This window comes from Festucalex cinctus, chromosome 1, assembly GCF_051991245.1.
Source record: "Festucalex cinctus isolate MCC-2025b chromosome 1, RoL_Fcin_1.0, whole genome shotgun sequence".
Lineage (NCBI taxonomy): Eukaryota > Metazoa > Chordata > Actinopteri > Syngnathiformes > Syngnathidae > Festucalex > Festucalex cinctus.
In genome coordinates this window covers 23,672,196-23,690,934 of record NC_135411.1, presented here as the reverse complement: position 1 = coordinate 23,690,934, position 18,739 = coordinate 23,672,196, and the positions used below count along the sequence as shown (strand labels likewise).

At 38.9% G+C, this 18,739-nt stretch overlaps 1 protein-coding gene across 2 annotated transcripts in view; it reads left to right on the top strand.

Annotated features, from left to right (window-relative positions):
* LOC144020576 (ephrin type-A receptor 3-like) overlaps positions 1-18,739 on the top strand; it is a 141,455-nt gene that overhangs the window by 110,485 nt on the left and 12,231 nt on the right. For both annotated transcript variants that reach the window (XM_077524206.1, XM_077524197.1), the window contains exons 11-13: positions 4,735-4,802; positions 6,107-6,232; positions 6,513-6,698. In XM_077524206.1, coding sequence (XP_077380332.1) covers positions 4,735-4,802; positions 6,107-6,232; positions 6,513-6,698 — 380 coding nt within the window. The remainder of the gene's footprint in view (positions 1-4,734; positions 4,803-6,106; positions 6,233-6,512; positions 6,699-18,739) is intronic.

Genomic DNA, 18,739 nt, shown 5'->3' with positions numbered 1-18,739 from the left:
AGGTCTTGAATTTGACGCATTGTCCTACACCTTTAAAGTGGGCATCGTTTTCCTGTACAATTCTGTTATTACTGTTACAGCAACATCTTCTGCATAAGAATATGCAGAAATGAGCTTCTTTAGTCAGCATGATATGCCAGAATGTCAGAATGAACATTTATATTTTTGGATGATGAATGGAACTTTTGGACCTGCTCCTCATTATGCTCATTGACATCAATAAATCATGTCATATGTCGTGAAACGTGGTGAAGACACCAAAACCCCAACAAGGTCTATTAACAAAATGTGCAACTTTGAAAAATTGACTTGAATCGTTGGTAGTGTTCGGCTTTTTAAGTCAGGCTGCTACCAGTTTGTCTCGCCCAAAACACACGAGACGAGGAAACAAAAGGCGAAGCCGTGTCAGCTTTCACGCCATGTTTCCGAGTGTAGCGCTAATGATTCATGACACTTTTAACTGGAGAGGAGAAATGAGTCTCTGCGTAATTACTATGGAAATGTGTTCATTTCCCATCAGACACACTCATTCACATCTGTAACCATGCACCGCGCACACACGCGCGCTTATTAAATATGGAGCAACACAGGCGTGCTTTTGGTTTCACAAAACATGTATGTCCATGTGGGAGGAGGCGGCGCCCATGGGATAATCACGGGAGTGTGACTCGGTGTCCCCCGTTCCCCATATGTTCCAAACGCATGCCCCAAAGGGATACGTTTGCGTGTGTGTGTGTCAAGGGGGTAATGATCTCACGGTGATCGACTGGCTCGTGCCCAGCTGATAACCAGGTGACACGACCGCCCCCAAATACAAGTCTCGACTGGCTTATATTGTGTGTGTATTCCCCAACCGTGCATACGTGCAGTCAGCTGTGAAAAACCAAAACACGGATTAAACACCAACTGGCTGAGAGTTAATGAGCAGCACCAGCACCCGCCTCCTCCACAATTCTGCATCTCTCAATATGGAGCCTGTTCAACAAGAGCATTTTAGAACTATTTTGCACAGAAACTAATTCATTCGTATTCGTTTACATACAATCTAAAAAATAGTTGATTACAATGAACAATATGCAGTTCACACAAGCTGGATTTTGAAAAAAAAAATTAAAAAAAAGTGCCTGAAGTGTACCTGTACGTGCACATTTGGTTGAACTTAGTTCCTCCTCAATATAAAAAGATGTTAATTTCTCAGGTGACATATCACTTCAACATACTTCCTTGACACCAATTACTACTTTCCTATAAGGAAGTTGGCACTATCTTGTACAGTTATAGAACGAGCACAAACAAAAGTGAATCCTGTGACCAGTAGGGCTGGGTATCGATTCAGATTTCAAGAATCGATTCAATTCAATTCACAAGGGCCCGATTCGATTCCGATTCCGATTCGATCAATCACGATTCACAACAATTCAGTTGAGGAATTCACGCAGTAGCTATTTTAGACAGTCAAAATTACCAATGCTGCAAATAGTTGACTCCTTACTCTAATTAGTAAAAATATGAATATTTACATTAAGAATTGAATCCATTTTAGTTACACTAATAATCTGTTTCATTTAACATGGCCTTATAAAAACAAATAATTGAAATCAATTACAACCACAGTAAAGGCTGTGTATATAAAGTGCCAAAAAAAACAAACCTGACACTCACGACATTCACATTGTTGTCACATCCATCCATTTTCTTAACCGCTTTTCCTCACAAAGGTCGCATGAGTGCTGGAGCCTATCCCAGCAGGCTTTTTTTTTGGGGGGGGGGGGTCAATGTATCGATGGTTTTATGTATCAATATTGGGATATGAAAAGGCCTATCGATACGATATTGATATATCGATATTTTGAACCCAGCCCTAGTGACCAGTGTACTTTTGACAACTGTAATTTGTGAAATGCGTGTCTAACACAATTGATTTGCATTATTAATGCTGAGGTTTCCATGCACACTAATTGTGAGCACGACATAATGGGCAACTTTCTGCGTCTTTCCTTATAAAGCAGGCTTCCCCAATCCTGGTCATCCAGGGCCAGCGCACCTGATTCATATAATCAGCTCATCAGCAAGCTCCACAGAATCCTGATAACGATCCTGATGTTTAGAATCGGGTGAAACATCTAAAACCTGCAGGGCTCCGGCCCTCTTTGATCAGGATTGCAGAAGCCTGTTATAAAAGATTGCATACTTAATGACAACTTATCTCATTTGCATTTTGAGTTTTATGTGATTTACCATCAAATATACAAACAGTTCTCCTTCCTCTTTAACCTCAACATAACTTTCAGAATGGTATTGACAAGTGAGGGAAAGCCGTGACTTTTATCTAGGCTCCATTTTAGGCCCACAACTCAATGTGATTAAACTAGGGGTGTCAAAATTAGTGAGTTAAACGCCACTATTTATTTATTTATTTATTTATTTATTTATTTTTAACACGTGGTTAATGACAGTCTCTTATTTGGAAAACCTGTAATGGGGGAATTCCAGTCATAATGCAGCAGATACATCCACGTCAAGATTTATCAGTAATAAATGTAATAATAATGCATATGTTTGTGGAGACTGGGGTCAAGTTGTATTTTACAAATTTAAAAAGTATGCAGAATTTCACAAGTTAGTTACTTCATGTTAAAGATTAAATAGATATTAATATGAACTGCAAAATGCAATCAGCTGTCACCATCTAACAAATGCATTTATGCCATCTAGTGGCAGAAAATGACCTTAACACAAATCAATATCACACTCGTTTTTTACAGTACTGTACATCTTTTTTAATTTTAACTCAGTGTTATGAATTATGAAATTACTGTATCAGTGACTAAAAGATGCAGTCATATTTCTATTAGTTTAACATTTTTTTTCACTTTTATGTTGAGTATGAAAACTTTTAGAAAAGATGTCAAATTTGTGATTACCGTATTTTCCGCACTATAAGGAGCACCTAAAAGCCTTCAATTTTTTTCAAAAGCTGACCATGCGCCTTATAATCCAGTGCGCCTTATATATGGATCAATATTGAGCCGCAACAGGTCTCGCTGTCAAGACGCTATCGGTGACCCTGCACGATCGGTGACGCGCATGCGCGGAAGATCCCGCCATCTTGGATCGCTAGCTAATCCTAATACTTTACCTCAGAGAAAATAATAAAACAGTTATTTATTCATTTTGGGAGTGAATTGAGTTGTCAGAAACCAGGTTTGTAATCTATTAATAAAGTTTGACTGACCTATCTGACTGTTTTGTTGACATTCCCTTTAGCACCGCACCATCTAATGGATGCATAATGTAACATCAGCCTCTACTGTAGCGCCTTATATATGGAAAAAAAGTTTTAAAAATATGTCATATAGTGTGGAAAATACGGTAATTGTGAGTTAACTAATGAAGTAATGCGATTAATTCCGATTAAAAAAATGTAATTGCCTGACAAACCTAGATTAAACTATCGTGAAGTGTGCGCATCGGTGGTAGTTTCGCTTGTGAATCAAAATTTGAATCATGGATAAATGATGTTGCATATGTATTGGCCAATCAAAAATGCCATTTACTATCACATGACACGTTTCCAGGTACCCAACAAGATCCAGCCTATACCAGTGCAGTTAAAGAATGCAATATAAGATGTAGAATGCAACAGCGACCAGGGCAAGCCACTTCTGCCTTGACAAGTGTGCCATGTTGTGTGTCATTCAGTGAAAATAAGACAATAAGATAATACAATAAACATGGAGCCTCAAAACGTCTCCCCATAAGAGGAGTTGTTGTTTTTACATGGCAGCAAGTTGGTTTATGTACGAGAGCCAATCACCAGGTGTTCAGCCGACTGCAATTTGTTGGCACTTGTCCAGTTGAGTCGCGTTCGGCCGCATATGTTGACCTGCACTCATGTATAGATGAGCAAATTATAATTCAATTCTCCCAACCATCAGACAGAAGAGGCCATGTTGTGCTTAAATCATTTTTAGTTCATCATTAAGTGGAATTGCTTTTTTATTTTACGGGTTTGGGCCTGAAATATTTGTGCTGAATCGAAAAGAGCCGCAAGTCTCACATGTTTATGGATGATGGGGGCCGTTAAATCTGTTTCTGGATAATGCTCAACATAGTGGGAAAAAAAAAATACACACACGAACACACCCGTCGGCATCATCCCCCTGCAAGGTCGGCGTAACGCAATCAGTTAAACACTTCCTCACAGCTGGACAACAGGCTGCTTGATCAATTGATCAATATTTTGCTGGTTGCGCAGAGACACACCGCGGGTGTGTGCACCGACGGCTGGGGGGTCGGAATAGGGGCCAGGATGTGTGTGTGTGTCAGGGTGGGAGTGTGACCTGCAGTAAATCTGGAGGCGGTCATGGCCAGAGGGGCTGCAGAGCGTTAATGCAGTGAATGTGTGTCTCTCGATAGGAACATCTGTGACTCGCACATACACAATACTGAACAAGAGCAATGGTGGGTGTGGAACCGAAACCGGCAATCTACTTTTTAAATATATTTACAGTATTTAAATATACACAAAACATGGATCGGTTATTTGAAAAAGTAATCGCCGCATAATCAATACTATAATGTTTTCAATTCATTTTAAATATAGGTTACCCATTTGAATGTACTTTCTCCATCATGCGTTTTCTTTTGTTGGAGAAAGTGTGCATGTGAGCGTGTGCACGCGCACGTGTTGGTACAGCAGGATGCTCACCCAGCTGGGTATTTGTTTTGCAGGCACTGTGGATATATCAAAGCCAAGCAGGACCCTGATGAAGAGAAGATGCAATTCCAGCATGGCCGAGGTAATAACATCATGTTAATAGACTTCACACGTACAAACACGAACGCATCCATAAACACAGATGCATGCCCTTTTTTTTTTTGTATTAAAAACATGTTTTGCCCTGATATTGCGAATCAGAATGAATGCTATTAGTGTATTTAATTTAAAAAAAAAAAGGCTCAAAATTTAGAATCTTTCCTCATGTACATGGGCTTTTCTACACCATTTTTTTATTTATTAATTTTTTTATGGGGGGGCTCAAGCACCCCCACATCGAATCTGAGCACTGAGCCCCCCTTAAAATGTACTTGGATGAAATGTAATATTGGTGGTCACAGATAGCACTACTGACCTGCTTGCTATTAACTCATTTGCTCCTAAAAATGCATAAAAACATTCTATTTTTAAATATTGCCAAAGGCGTATTTATACGTTTTGTTATGTTTTTCTATGCTAGAGCATACAGAAGACTTTGATGCCTCTAAACTGAAGAGAATGCTTGAAGCAATGGTAGTTACTATAAAAACGGCCAGCAGGTGGCAGCAGAGTATAAGAGATCAACCAGGGCCATGTTGAAAAAGGCTCTTTTCCCCACTGTTTTAAACAGATTTGGGAATAATGATGAAACTTAGCTATATTCTAATGCTAATTGCTGCAAAACGGAAACAGATGGAAATATACTTTTTTTTCGTGATGAAAGAAGATGCTCTAATCTTTCTTTTGGTAGCTTCCATGTTTTAAAAACAATAGAACACAATATTCTGTGGGCCTTGCAAAATTCAGTTAAAATGGCTGGGAATGAATGAGTTAATTTTAAAGCCAAAGTGTTACTGACAATCTCTTATTAGGACACAGAGAGAAGGTACAGTACATTTGTGTTAAAATGTACAAAACTATAAAATGTATCTTGCCTTGTAGAGAGCCCAAAACCTCCGATCCTGTTCATGTAAGCATCTCATGAATTTTCAACTGAAACAGTAAAGAACGATGTTGGTGACATTTATGTTGGCATAAACAGTTTTTGCGCAAATGTTTTCTCGTAGGATGAGGCTCCTTATGGGTTCTTGTTAAAATGATGTGTTTATCACCACAGCTAACAAAGTAGTTACTGTATGTGTCTAATTACGTTTGGATTTTAACGCCATCTGATCAGCGTACTCACATTTCACCACGGACAATCTTATTGCAAGGATGGCAAACAGGCAATTTTTATGAAACCCCATAAAGCCAATATGCTAATCTTCCTGTAACATTTATGAGATGCGGAAGTGCAATTGATGTTTGCTCGCTCTGTTCTCTTCTTCCTCATTTGCATGTGCACAGTCAAGCTTCCCGGCAGTCGGACCTACATCCATCCTCACACCTATGAAGACCCCAACCAGGCTGTCAGGGACTTCGCCAAAGAGATCGATGCGACCAATATTCGCATCGAGAGAGTTATTGGAGCTGGTACGCGCGCATCTTGAAGACATATTCATGTGTTTCATGCTGTCTCGGGTTTATTATAAAATAGAGTGAACACACTGTTTAACAGGGTGGTTATGTTCCAGGCACAAAACATATTTTTCCCAACATCAGAAAATCATGTAATTTCGTCTAACAAAACTCAGCTAGCTGATGCTAACGTACGATGTGAACGCCATTGATGGGCTAGCAGAAATTAGCATCGTTGTTACACTATTTGCGAACCTTCAAACAAGATCAATATTTTATGCATATGTGTTTCTAGGAGAGTTTGGTGAAGTGTGCAGCGGGCGTTTACGTGTGCAAGGAAAACGCGAGATCTACGTGGCAATCAAGAGTCTGAAGGCGGGCTACTCGGACAAACAGAGGCGGGACTTCCTGTCAGAGGCCTCCATCATGGGACAGTTTGACCACCCGAACATCATCAGGCTGGAGGGTGTCGTCACCAAATGTGAGTCGTGCGCCTGTCCCTGTTTAACAGCCCTCGTTTGCTACAGTGGAACCTCGGTTCAGGAACTAGTTCTGAGAATCATTAAAATAACTAGAGGGTGGCACTAAATAGTTCTTTTTTTCTTCATACACATTGCCTTGAGATACAAGTTGATTTTGAAATGCGACCACACTTGTAACTCAAAACACTTGTTTGTGAATCGTCATAACACCATTCTGGTGTGTGTGAGTTGGCCACTATAATAGAGGCATGCAGACACAAACAAAGAAGAGTTTCACAAATTCTCCTGTAAGTGATTCAGTAAACTGCAGTAAAATATTGTTTGTCGCAGTGGATAAAGAATATATGACAGTGAGTGTTTTTATATTGTATGTTGATGCGTTAATGCACTGTGTTCAAATATCCATCACTTAAAATGTGGTCGACCCGCCACTATTAGTGCTATTTGTTAGCATGTCAATGGTGTATTGCATTGTGTTAGCATTAAGCTAACAGAAGGCAAAGTTGTATTTGTCCATCCATCCCATCCATTTTCTTGACCGCTTATTCCTCACAAGGGTCGCGGGGGCTGCTGGCGCCTATCTCAGCTGGCTCTGGGCAGTAGGCGGGGGACACCCTGGACTGGTTGCCAACCAATCGCAGGGCACACAGAGACGAACAACCATCCACACTCACACGCACACCTAGGGACAATTCAGAGCGCCCAATTAACCTGCCATGCATGTCTTTGGAATGTGGGAGGAGACCGGAGTACCCGGAGAAGACCCACGCGGGCACGGGGAGAACATGCAAACTCCACCCAGGAAGGTCCGAGCCAGGACTCGAACCGGAGACCTCAGAACTGGGAAGCGGACGTGCTAAGTTGTATTTGTTAGACATTTAATTTTTGTATATTTAATTTTGAAGTGAGTCAAGTTCACTGCCACCTTAAAGTGTTCGCATCACAATGTTTTGCTTGCAAGTCAAAGCAAAAAAAAAAATAAAAAATTAAAAAAACAAAATAACAAAAAAAAGACCACTCGTATCTCAAGGCACCGCTTGGTTCTGTGGCTGGAATGGATGCATTCTATTTTAGAGCTGTCAAAATTAATTGATTAATCAACAAGTGATCGATTATCAAAGTAATCGACAGCTCTCTTAATAATCAAGTAATCGTTTTGATCCATTTTTTTAATTTAAAATTGTCCATATCAACTGATTTTAACCTCAACAGTAATTGCTCACTGATTTCTGTAGTCCGTGAAAGAAGACTGAATAATCATTTGTGTTGAATTAAAATAAGACATTTACAAATATGTTTTTACGACCTAAGCATTCGCCACATCGCTTTATGATTTGAAGCAATATTTGTCCAAAAATATTGTTCCCAAACTGACTGTGAGCCGAGGTTCCACTGTACCCCTGCCCATGGAGTGCCACACACAGCTGCTGTAAACAGGAGCTGACCCTTGTTCTGATAAAGCTCCATTACCATGGTAACGCCTTCATGACGGCATGGCAACTGCGACTGTCCGCTCCCCTCAAACAGCCACTTGTTTACTTCACGATTGTGTTAGCGCCATTGCGAGTGCCTGTGTGTGCGTGGAGGTGAGCGACACAGGCCGGGTTCAACAACAGAGCTGATTGGTTATCTCTGGCGCCCGCTCGAGCAATCACTCTCTCTCTTTCCATCTATCTTCTTGTCTCGTATGTCCATCTCGCGCCGCGGCTTTCTCCCTCACCGTTCCTCTTATCTTCTCATTTAGTCTCTCTTTCAGTCTATCTCTTCTTCTATCTCATCTTCATGCCTCACTCACTACCTTTTCACCAGCAGATGACATGCCCTGATGTTGCTCTAATGAAAGTAGAAACAGATAACACGCTAGCTGTTGCAGTAGGGACCACCTTATATCAATCAATATGTTGGAGGCTTTTATACAAAGAGTGCAATTACAGTGGAACCTTAAAGGTTGAGCACAATTTATCCCGCAACTTTCATTGGCCTCTGATTTGTTCCGTGTATTTTTTTTATTTTTTATTTTTTATAATGTATTACAGAGTTGAACTGATGCCATCATAAAAAGAAAAATATTTAAAGGTAGTTTCAGGTCTTGTTTTTTTTTTTTTTTTTTTTTTTAAATCAATTAACATTTAAGATTCATTCAGTCATTACTCTTTAAACTGAACTACTTTGAAGTTGCAGCAATATATACTGTAGTGTTTTTGTAGTCAAATTGATTCTTTCAGCAAGGCATGTCCACCATATTGACAGTGTTTTTAGAAAATAAATAAACTCAAACTTCCATTTAGTGTTTGGCACATTCCCTTCATTTAAACATGGAGAGTGAATTACAAAGTAGCCTTGGTCCAAAATATTGAAAAAGAATTCAAGTAAGCCAGTTACCACTTACCAGCTGTCAAATTCATTTACAGCGACCAGCTAAGCACCCGTAGGTAATGCTAACAGCTAGCTGAATGCTAGCCAGTAGCTATACTTATGTCAGAGACTTCTGCCGTATCATACAATGGCGGCGTAATTAGCGGTTTCTTAGCATCCTAAATTAGCAATAGAATATGAGTTTGGGATAGAATTGTGTTGATGTTGGTTGCAACTTAATGTCAAACAAAACTACGAACGTCTAAAAGGGAAGTCAAGCTAGCCATCAAAGTCAATGTCTCCCAAGGCGATTTGCATTGCCATCAATGTAACCAAACTTTATTTTGAAATTATCCTGAGCGTAAGCGGTGTGTTACGTTGAGTATGTTTCAGCTTCTTTGACATGTCTGAATGGTGTCCACTATGAATGTACCCTTTGATCTGAAAAACAATGTCATAGACAGTCCTGTATTCAAGTTAAAGAGGGAGTTTGCAGTTGTTAAAACTGCTCGTAAGGTTCAAATGTAGCCTCACCTATTTTTGAAAATTGCATACTTGTTCTTTAAGAGGGTGCATCATTCTCAAATGGAACAATGTTCTGTTGAATATTATGCACGCCATTCAAATTGTATATTGAGGTCTGAAGAGAAGTAGACGCATGCTAAGCAGACTGGAACATATTCTTCACAGAGAAACGTGACCCAAACAGCATATGAGTTTTATGTTATGAGCAAACATAACAATAAACTACAGCGCCACATTTTCTTAACTACATTGCATTTTCAGCCTTGCATGACGAGCCTTGCGTGGATGTTTGCTGCACGTGCTCATCAGGGCCAGCTGTTCACGCTCTGTGCTTTAATAAGGTCTTGCTCTTGAAAGTCGCAAAATAAGGAGGAGGAGCCTGTCAATTGAAAGAGTTCAGCACCTGGTCAGCAACAAAAAGCGCAAATGCATATGCATGAGTTTCAATAATTCATAACATTAATTGGATGAGATTTTACCCTCATGAATATTCGACAGTTTGTGTATAATTGATGACAAAACATACTTATTAATTGCCTATTTGCTTTTTCTAAATAATTCTGGATGTTAAATGTGACCTTTTGTACGGTGCAGGATAGAGGCAGGTGGATTATATCAACTATTCTGTTATGTTATGTGATTTTAATTGACACTTTTGTCATTTTGTTAACCTAAAATCAGATTTGCCAAAGTCATTATTCACTTAATGTCGCATTATCACTAAAGGAATACAAATGTGATTGCGAAAAAAAAAAATTCTTTCATGTCTCTGTAGATCTCCGGTTCGAGTCCAGGCTCGGACCTTCCTGGGTGGAGTTTGCATGTTCTCCCCGTGCCCGCGTGGGTCTTCTCCGGGTACTCCGGTCTCCTCCCACATTCCAAAGACATGCATGGCAGGTTAATTGGGCGCTCCGAATTGTCCCTAGGTGTGCTTGTGAGTGTGGATGGTTGTTTGTCTCTGTGTGCCCTGCGATTGGTTGGCAACCAGTCCAGGGTGTCCCCTGCCTACTGCCCAGAGCCAGCTGAGATAGGCGCCAGCAGCCCCCGCGACCCTTGTGAGGAATAAGCGGTCAAGAAAATGGATGGATGGATGTCTCTGTAGATCAGTGGTGTCCACAATACAGCCCGGGAGCCATTTGCGACCCTCCACCCGTTTTTCAGTGGCCCGCGACATGTACTAAAAATGTCATTTGACACAGTTGGGGAAAAAAAAATATTTTGGAGATGGTCAAAGTAAGACGAGAGGGAGTCGAAAAAATAGGTGCCACAATTACAAATTAATTGTAATTAATTATTTTTATAGATATGCAAAAACACAAATTTTTCAAGACTAAACTCAATTTCTCTTCATAACATTACGTGGCCGTTGCATCCTTTTGATTTTCTGTATATGGGCCTCAAACAAAAAAAGTTTGGACACCACTAGTGTAGATTGTCAGTCATGCAGGTCAAGCTAATCAGCAGAGGTTAAATTGAGGCAAATTTGTTTTGTTTGTTTTGTTTTCCAAAAATGTGTACAAATACCTTAGCCAATATTAGGTTTACAATTCAGAGTTAATTAAACTTGCATCATGGCCGATCTCTACAATTTTATATTCCGCGCACTTGGTAATACCACACCGCATTACTGACGATGCGGCCTAGGTGTTGTTTATTTCTATTACAAGTGGCTGCTATCATTAATAGCTGGTGGGAGGAATGCATTGATTATACACCATTTTCAATTTGGGTAGCCATGACGCATAAGTTATTGTGCCAAGCCCAGGACGGACTCAGCGGTTGTTGCCACCAAAGTGTGAGGCCTGAGGACATCTAATTAGTTGAACAAACTGGACTTTATATGTGTCAAGTGTGCCCAACCAGGGATAATAAATTCCTTTTGTAAGTGTGACTTAACAGCAAAACATTTTTGCAGTGATGCCCACGTTTTCTATGAAGGTTACGTGTCAGTCCAAATGCAATATAGAGAGCCCAAATAAAAACATGTTTTATTTAAAATTAATAGTATTACCCCTCCTACATTCTTTAAACGCATTTAAATTTATTAAAGCACTACTTACCACTTTTTTTTCACTCTCTCACTGTCGACTATCAAATAAGCAACATGCTAATCCTCAGTGGTGGCAAGTAAAGTACAAACACTTTGCTTCGTGTTTATTTGCTACGTTCAATCGAAGTTTATTGTACAACTGACACATGAAACAAAAGAGAATTTAACAACGTGCTGTATACTTAATCACCAAAATGTTCACCCTTATCGTTTAATATAACAGAAGTCTGATAGCTTCATGCTAACATACAATACAATCCTATAGAGCGGGTAACAGAAATTAGCATAATTGTTAACGGTAACGACAATGTTTCAAACAACGGCTACTTTAACACATACAGAGCAGTAACTCATAGAAACATAACACACAACAATACACACAGGCATATATTCGCTCTGATATTTGTTAGCAACAAATATTTAAACAATGAAATGTGGTATTGTGTTACACAGAAGGGACATCTCTTGTTCTTACTCTTAATGATGTTGCATATATTCTAGTAGCTCAGTGCTGCCCAGCATTTTGTGGGACCATGTGGTACTACATCGACACTAAATTTAAAACTTGCCCGAATACTTGGAAAAGAGAAAAAAATGTGATTGCTTGAAAGTCTGCAGTACAGTCGGGTGTTCGCTGTAACTACACTTCACTTGCAGGATGGTGTGTGTGAATTTAATTGCTTTCTCTTTTTAGTTTTAAAATGTCTTTATTCAGTTCACCCGCCGTCACGGCACATTGAGAGGGTGATAGAGCTCCTCGGAAACAAATCTCACTAGCAGGACGTCATTTCACAGGTCACAGCCTAAGGTGTGCATGCGTGGGCCGGGTGGCTTGTTGATGGCCCAGTTCAGATGGGTCAATAATTCCTTCAGGCCTTTTTCTCTGGCGCCAGCTGGTCCCTTTACACCATCCTCAGTATGTAATCAGCCGGGCTGACCCAGCATGCACTGGGCTCAGGTGGGTTCAAGAGGGTTGAGTTGCTAACTCGATTTCAACGGGGGAAGAGGCATCACAGCCGCACTTTTGCAGTAGAATGGAGAAACTCCTGGAGTATTTCGAGTTGCAACACAAACTGTTTATATTCTGTTTGAATCATTTATTAATATAGTACAAATTAATGTATGAGCACAAGAAAGTGCAACAATTTCCTGCTAATGTCAGCACAAAACTCGCATGCTGCATTATTAAAACATGCAGAAGGATCTTGGCAAAGGTTTACCAATATTAACGTAATTTTCAAGAAAATCCTTGTGCACTACTGGTATTCATTGCATTACACTTCATATCATTATGCAGACAGATCCTGACAAATAAACATAATCAATGCAATTCATCTGCAGCTTACTAACTCTATGATTTTTTTTTTGATTTTTTTTTAACGTATCAAATGCATTTAAGTTTCCATTGTTTCATTTTCTAGTTCATCAATAGTGCAGCGCTTCTGGGGTTTCACATGAAGAAAGAAATGTCACCTATGTCAATTACTGTAAAATACCATGAATAACAATTACCAAAAAAAAAAAAAAAACATCCCAAATCAAGGGTGGTTTTTATACATGTGGCTTAAAAGAAAAACATTTTTCACATGACAAACCCAGGGTTTGTAAAAAATAAAAACATTAAAAATAAAACTACCAGTAATATAATCACTGATTTAAAGCTGATTTCATACAACTCAATATGCTTCGCGTACTTCACGTAATTAAAAGTACAATATTTAAAAAAATGAAGTTGCAAACTGAGTGAAAGAGCTTTAAAAGCAAAGTAAAGAAATAAAAATAGCTTACTTTTACTAAGAGAGGGTACAGCATGAGAACAATATTTTCTAAAACATTTCAAAACTAGTTTGATAGACTTTAATTAGGGATGGGCAAGTACCGATACTAAGTATCAGGTACTACAAATTACAAATTGGAAGACTAGAAATTTTAGATTAATTTCACACAATTTTAAAGGTAAAATTCTATATTGGGATGTACAGTGCTTTCTTTAACATTATCTGTCATTTGTATAAAAAAAAATACTAGTGGTGTCGGTATTGGTGACTGTATGTCAATTCATTGACTCTTATATTAAAGGACAATAAACAAGTACAGAAAAAAAGGCTGATTTTTGAGGAGTATATTATACACGAGTCTGTGTTATACATGTGATTTTATGGCACACCAGGCATACGAGAAAAATATCTCACCAATGCTGTGAAACGGTAAAAAAAAATAAAATAAAATTTTTAAAAAAAAAATCCCCTTTGTACAAATGTTGTAAACTTTAAGACCAATCACAGTTATGGTTGTCGCTGACACAAAAAGAGAAAAGTCTTTGTTAGTATTTATTGTAATTTTGCGTTGTATTTTGTGTGGCGCGTGTGCTGACTGCAATCTTTTCAATCTTGCGTTTGTCATCCTTTATGCGTGCGTTCTGTCAGCTTACAAGCACATAAGCCTTCAGCTCCTGCCGTGTTCCACCCTAATAAGCGTCTCTGCTGTCTGTCATCTGATTGTTGCTATTGTCTTGCTGATTGGTGGGCCACATGCCGGAAAAGGGAGAGAGAAAAAAAAAAAAAAAAAAAAGACACCCTTCCTATCTGCACATCAAGAAAAACGCCACAATCTGTTTTCCTCCTCCTTCCTCTCATCATCCCTTCATCTCATTCTGCACATCTCTAATTTGATCCACCCGCTGCTCATGCTTTTTTTTTTTTTTTTTTTCTGCAACAATCAGCTCATTGAAGAAACCCCTCAATTAAGGCACTCCATCTCATCTGCCGATCAAATACTGGATATGCACTAAAGGGTTTAAAGCATTTGTCTTATAGTGAATAGCTGCAAATGTGTGTAGAACAATATAGAAAAGGTGTTTGGAATCGTTCGTATGCAGATCTGCGGAGATTGGACTGCAGAGGCAAATGAGGGGGAGTTAAGATAGGAGGAAAAGGTGATGATGGTTGCAGGATGGAGGGACAATAGGGGGGGGGGGCGGATGAGATGAGATGGGATACAAGAGCGAGGAAATTAGACAAGATAGGGCTTGAGAACAAATGAGGGTGACGGCGAAGATGTGTGCAAAGATTTCAGCACGAGAAGGGCAGGCAGGCGAGAGGACGGATTGCGAGGAGATGAACGTGAGGAAATGAGAGGCGAGGTGGGTGGAGGGGAGGTGGAGAGAGGCCAGGAGATAAGCTTATTGAGTTTCTGTCTACCTGTTTTGCAGCACCCCCCACCCTACGCAGCCTTGCATGGCGCTTCCCAGAACAGAGCGCCGCCTTGTTTTAAAGCAGTCGATCATTTAGTTCAGAACCTGAACATTAATCAATTGGGCAATTATTTAATTTTCTCTTTTGTACTTTGAGTCTCATTCAATAACGCCATAATGCAGGCCACTGACACAAAAAAACAGACACTCATGACGTAATTGTGCTCATGTACACACACTCGTCACTTCCATTCACGCTCCCATTAATTCGCTTATGTACAGAAACAGGCACTTATAATGAGATTCTCCAGATAGGCCATATGCGTTGTTTACATCAGTCACAGGTCTACTTCTCTTCTAAGTTTGGCAGTTTCCATTTCTTTTTTTTCTTTTTTTTATAGTAAATACACTTTATATATTCTATACTTTGGATTTACTAAATTCCAACATGTACATGTGTAGTATGTGATTAAAATGAGTTAAACTAACATATATCACTTGAGGGGAAAAAGGGGGAACTGAACATCAGTTTATTACATTTTAACTCATTTGCTCCCAATAACATGTAAATAAGTTTTTTTTTATGTACGTGTCCCAAAGACGTATTTATACGTTTTTTTTTTGTTTTTTGTTTTTTTATGCTAGAGCATACAGAAGGCTTTGATGCAGCCTCTCAACTGCAAAGAACGGTTGCAGAAATGGTAGTTATTGCACAAACGGCCAGCAGGTGGCAGCAGAGCAAAGGAGATCAACCAGGGCCATCTAGAAAAAAAAGCTACATTACTTACAATTTTAAATAGATTTGTGAAAATTGATGAAACTTAGCTCTCTTCTAATGTTAATTGCTGCAAAACGGAAACAGATAGAAGCATACTTTTTTTCCCCGTTGAAAGAAGAGACTTTAATCTTTCTTTTGGTGGGTTCCATGCTATTATAGCAATTGAACACAATATTCTGTGGGACTTGCAAAATCAATCAAAATCCAGTAAAACAGCCGGGAGCGAACGGGATTGCTTCTGTGAAAACGGCTGGGAGTGAAGGAGTTAATGATCTGCAACTGAAAATGTCATTTTTTCAGTTTTATTTTTTTTATTATTTTTTATTTTTTGTAAGAGCCAACAATTGCTTCAAATGGTTTATTGGTCACTACCAGTTGAAGTTAACTGCACAACCCAAACATAAAAGAGAATTAAACATCATCATCATCATCACCAAAATGTTGTATCAAACTATAAGTTCGCTAGCTCAACATATAATGCAAAACACCATTGATGAGCTAACAGAAATTAGCGTAGGTGTTCAAGCAACTGCTTTCAACACATACAGTAACAATTGTCCAAACAGCATTAACACAACTCAAATCAACTCAAGTTTATTTATGTAGTGCTTTCAAACAGCCTGAGCTGTCACAAAGCGTTTTAGAGAAACACAAAAAACAACCATAACATAAAACATTAACACCAATAAAATACAATCACAACAAATCAACATTCTTCCATTCCTACATACACTTTGATGTATGAAGCAGTTATACAACAATAACTTATTCTGGTGTTTCACTATTCTACTTTTTATAAACTTTTACATATACGCTAGCAGTTAGCAAGATTCTCCATCTTCTATTGGCCATCTTCTATAAGCCACTCCACATTCTCCTCCTTTTGTGATAACAATGCTTATAGCTTATTCGCTGCCATATATGTAAAGATTACTGACTTTGAGGAGTGGCCCCACACCGTGGAAGAATAGCGTTTAGTTGCACTAGCTAAACACTAACATAGCTGCTGTGGCGTAAGTTAGCTTAGCGGCTAGCATTGCCCTAGGAAGGTTTGATGTAGAAGCACATATGACTCGCAGTTCTTCCAGCTCTAGGATCAGACCACATAAAAGGCAAAAATTATTGCTGATTTTGCGTGAAAACGTATTACTATAGTGACTGCACACAATTCTAAATTGGGTGTTAGCGTAGGCAAGAAAGAAAGAAAGAAAGAAAGAAAGATCCGTTAAAAATCCAAAATGTAGCAGCAGTACGTACGATTAACCACATTTTTGGAAGTGTAGCTTTAGAGAGTCACGTTTAATTTTGTTTAAATGTTAAAATGGTCTCAACCAATGAGAGAGCAGCACTGCTTTCAACTCACCCAAACACACAACTTTGTGATGATTATCGCTTTACGGCCAAGAAAAGATAGACAAGACTTACTTCCACTTAATGAAGCGCCGTAAAGACGATGAAAGTTGTCACTGATCCATGCCATGACACTTCATCTGGCAGAATGTCAATAGCCAATCTGCACATTGAACCACACACCCACGCACGAACAGCCCTTCCAGCTCTTTGACTTATTTCTCAGCGTGATGAAAGGTATTAAATGTGAGTGAATGGGAACGTGATTAGTTAATTATGTGCTTTCAGGAGTATTTGGCAAAGTGGGGCTTTATGACATGCTCCAACCTGCAAGTATGTGCTATTTTTGTTTGAAAAGTGGATGGAGTCGCTCTGGGAAATGAAAAGGATTCATCGTGCGTGTGTCTGTGTGTGTGCGCGCACACCTGAGTCAACGAGAAGGACCGGGCGAATGTGCTGAGCTGGAGTATGTGTGGTCAACTTTATTGGTAACCTCTGTTATCTATCACTTGCAAGGATAATTTAGTATGACAGGTGTCCAGATGATGGCTGGTGATGTTGTGTGTCACTACTGTGTACGGGGGTGCGTGCGCTCGCTTGTGTGCGTTCATGCTGATGGTCTGCAGCGAGTCAAGAGGATGAATGTGTTTCATTGTGACTCTCTCCTGGTACAGCTAAGACTGTCGGCCAATAGGTAATAGTCTATACTTCACGGGCAGCATGCAGCATATGAGTTTACACGCGCGCACAAGCAAGCTATGTTTTGTTGTTCAATTTCTTGCTGTCAGTGTTGGAAGGAATGACTTTGTTATGGATGGTGGATCTGTAAAGCACACGAGTTCACAGTGCTAATCTGCAGTGGGTGGAAGTAAAAAAAAAAAAAAAGTGACAATACTCTGTTGCTGTACTTAGATGATTCAGACATCACTGCTTCACCTGATTATGGCGACAACTAATGAATATATTTTAATAATCAATTAATCTGTTATTTTATTTAAAAAAAATAGAATAGAAAGAAAATACACAAACACAAAAATTATAATTTACTGGTTTACATGTAATAAGTCAGAAAATAGGCAAAACAGTTGATTGTTTTCCAAATTAAAAGCAGAGGTTTTCAAATGTTAACTTTTTATTCAACACAAAGAAAATCAGTCTGCTTTCGTGGAGGATTACAGAAATTGACTGTTGAGAAGCTGAAATTTTGAGCATTTGGATGCTTTTAAAATAAGCAAGGTCTCTAATGGATTATTAAAATAGTATTGTGGATTAATCGTTTCCCTACCTGAGTATTTATTAATTTTTTTTAAAGACTTCTTAATCGTTTAAAATGTACATTCTACTTTCTTTGTCAAAATAGGCTTGTTCCCTGTGGATGACAAAACAATGTAAAAAAACAACAAAAAAAACTTATAAACGTAAGCTGCGATTAATATTTTGATTGACTAATTGGTTAATTGAGATCTCTGTGACTTGAACGTGAACCAGGGAGCAGTAACAACGATGCAACTGATTTGGAAAAGCACAATATCTGCTTCCCATAGCCTTACATAAAGGATTTTTTTTTTTTTTTTTTTTTTTTGCTAATGTGTTGTTGCTTTGTTCCAGCCACCAGCTTCAGGCCATTAAAAAAATAAAGAGAAATTCAAATCTGCAAAATTGTTTTGATAGCATGTCCACTGATCATTTTTCTTCTCTTTACAAGCAAGTAAATAAAATAGGGAAAGTATTTTGTGTCCAGAAAATTTGGTTGTGTTGTGCTAATTTATTAAAACGTGTATTATACAAA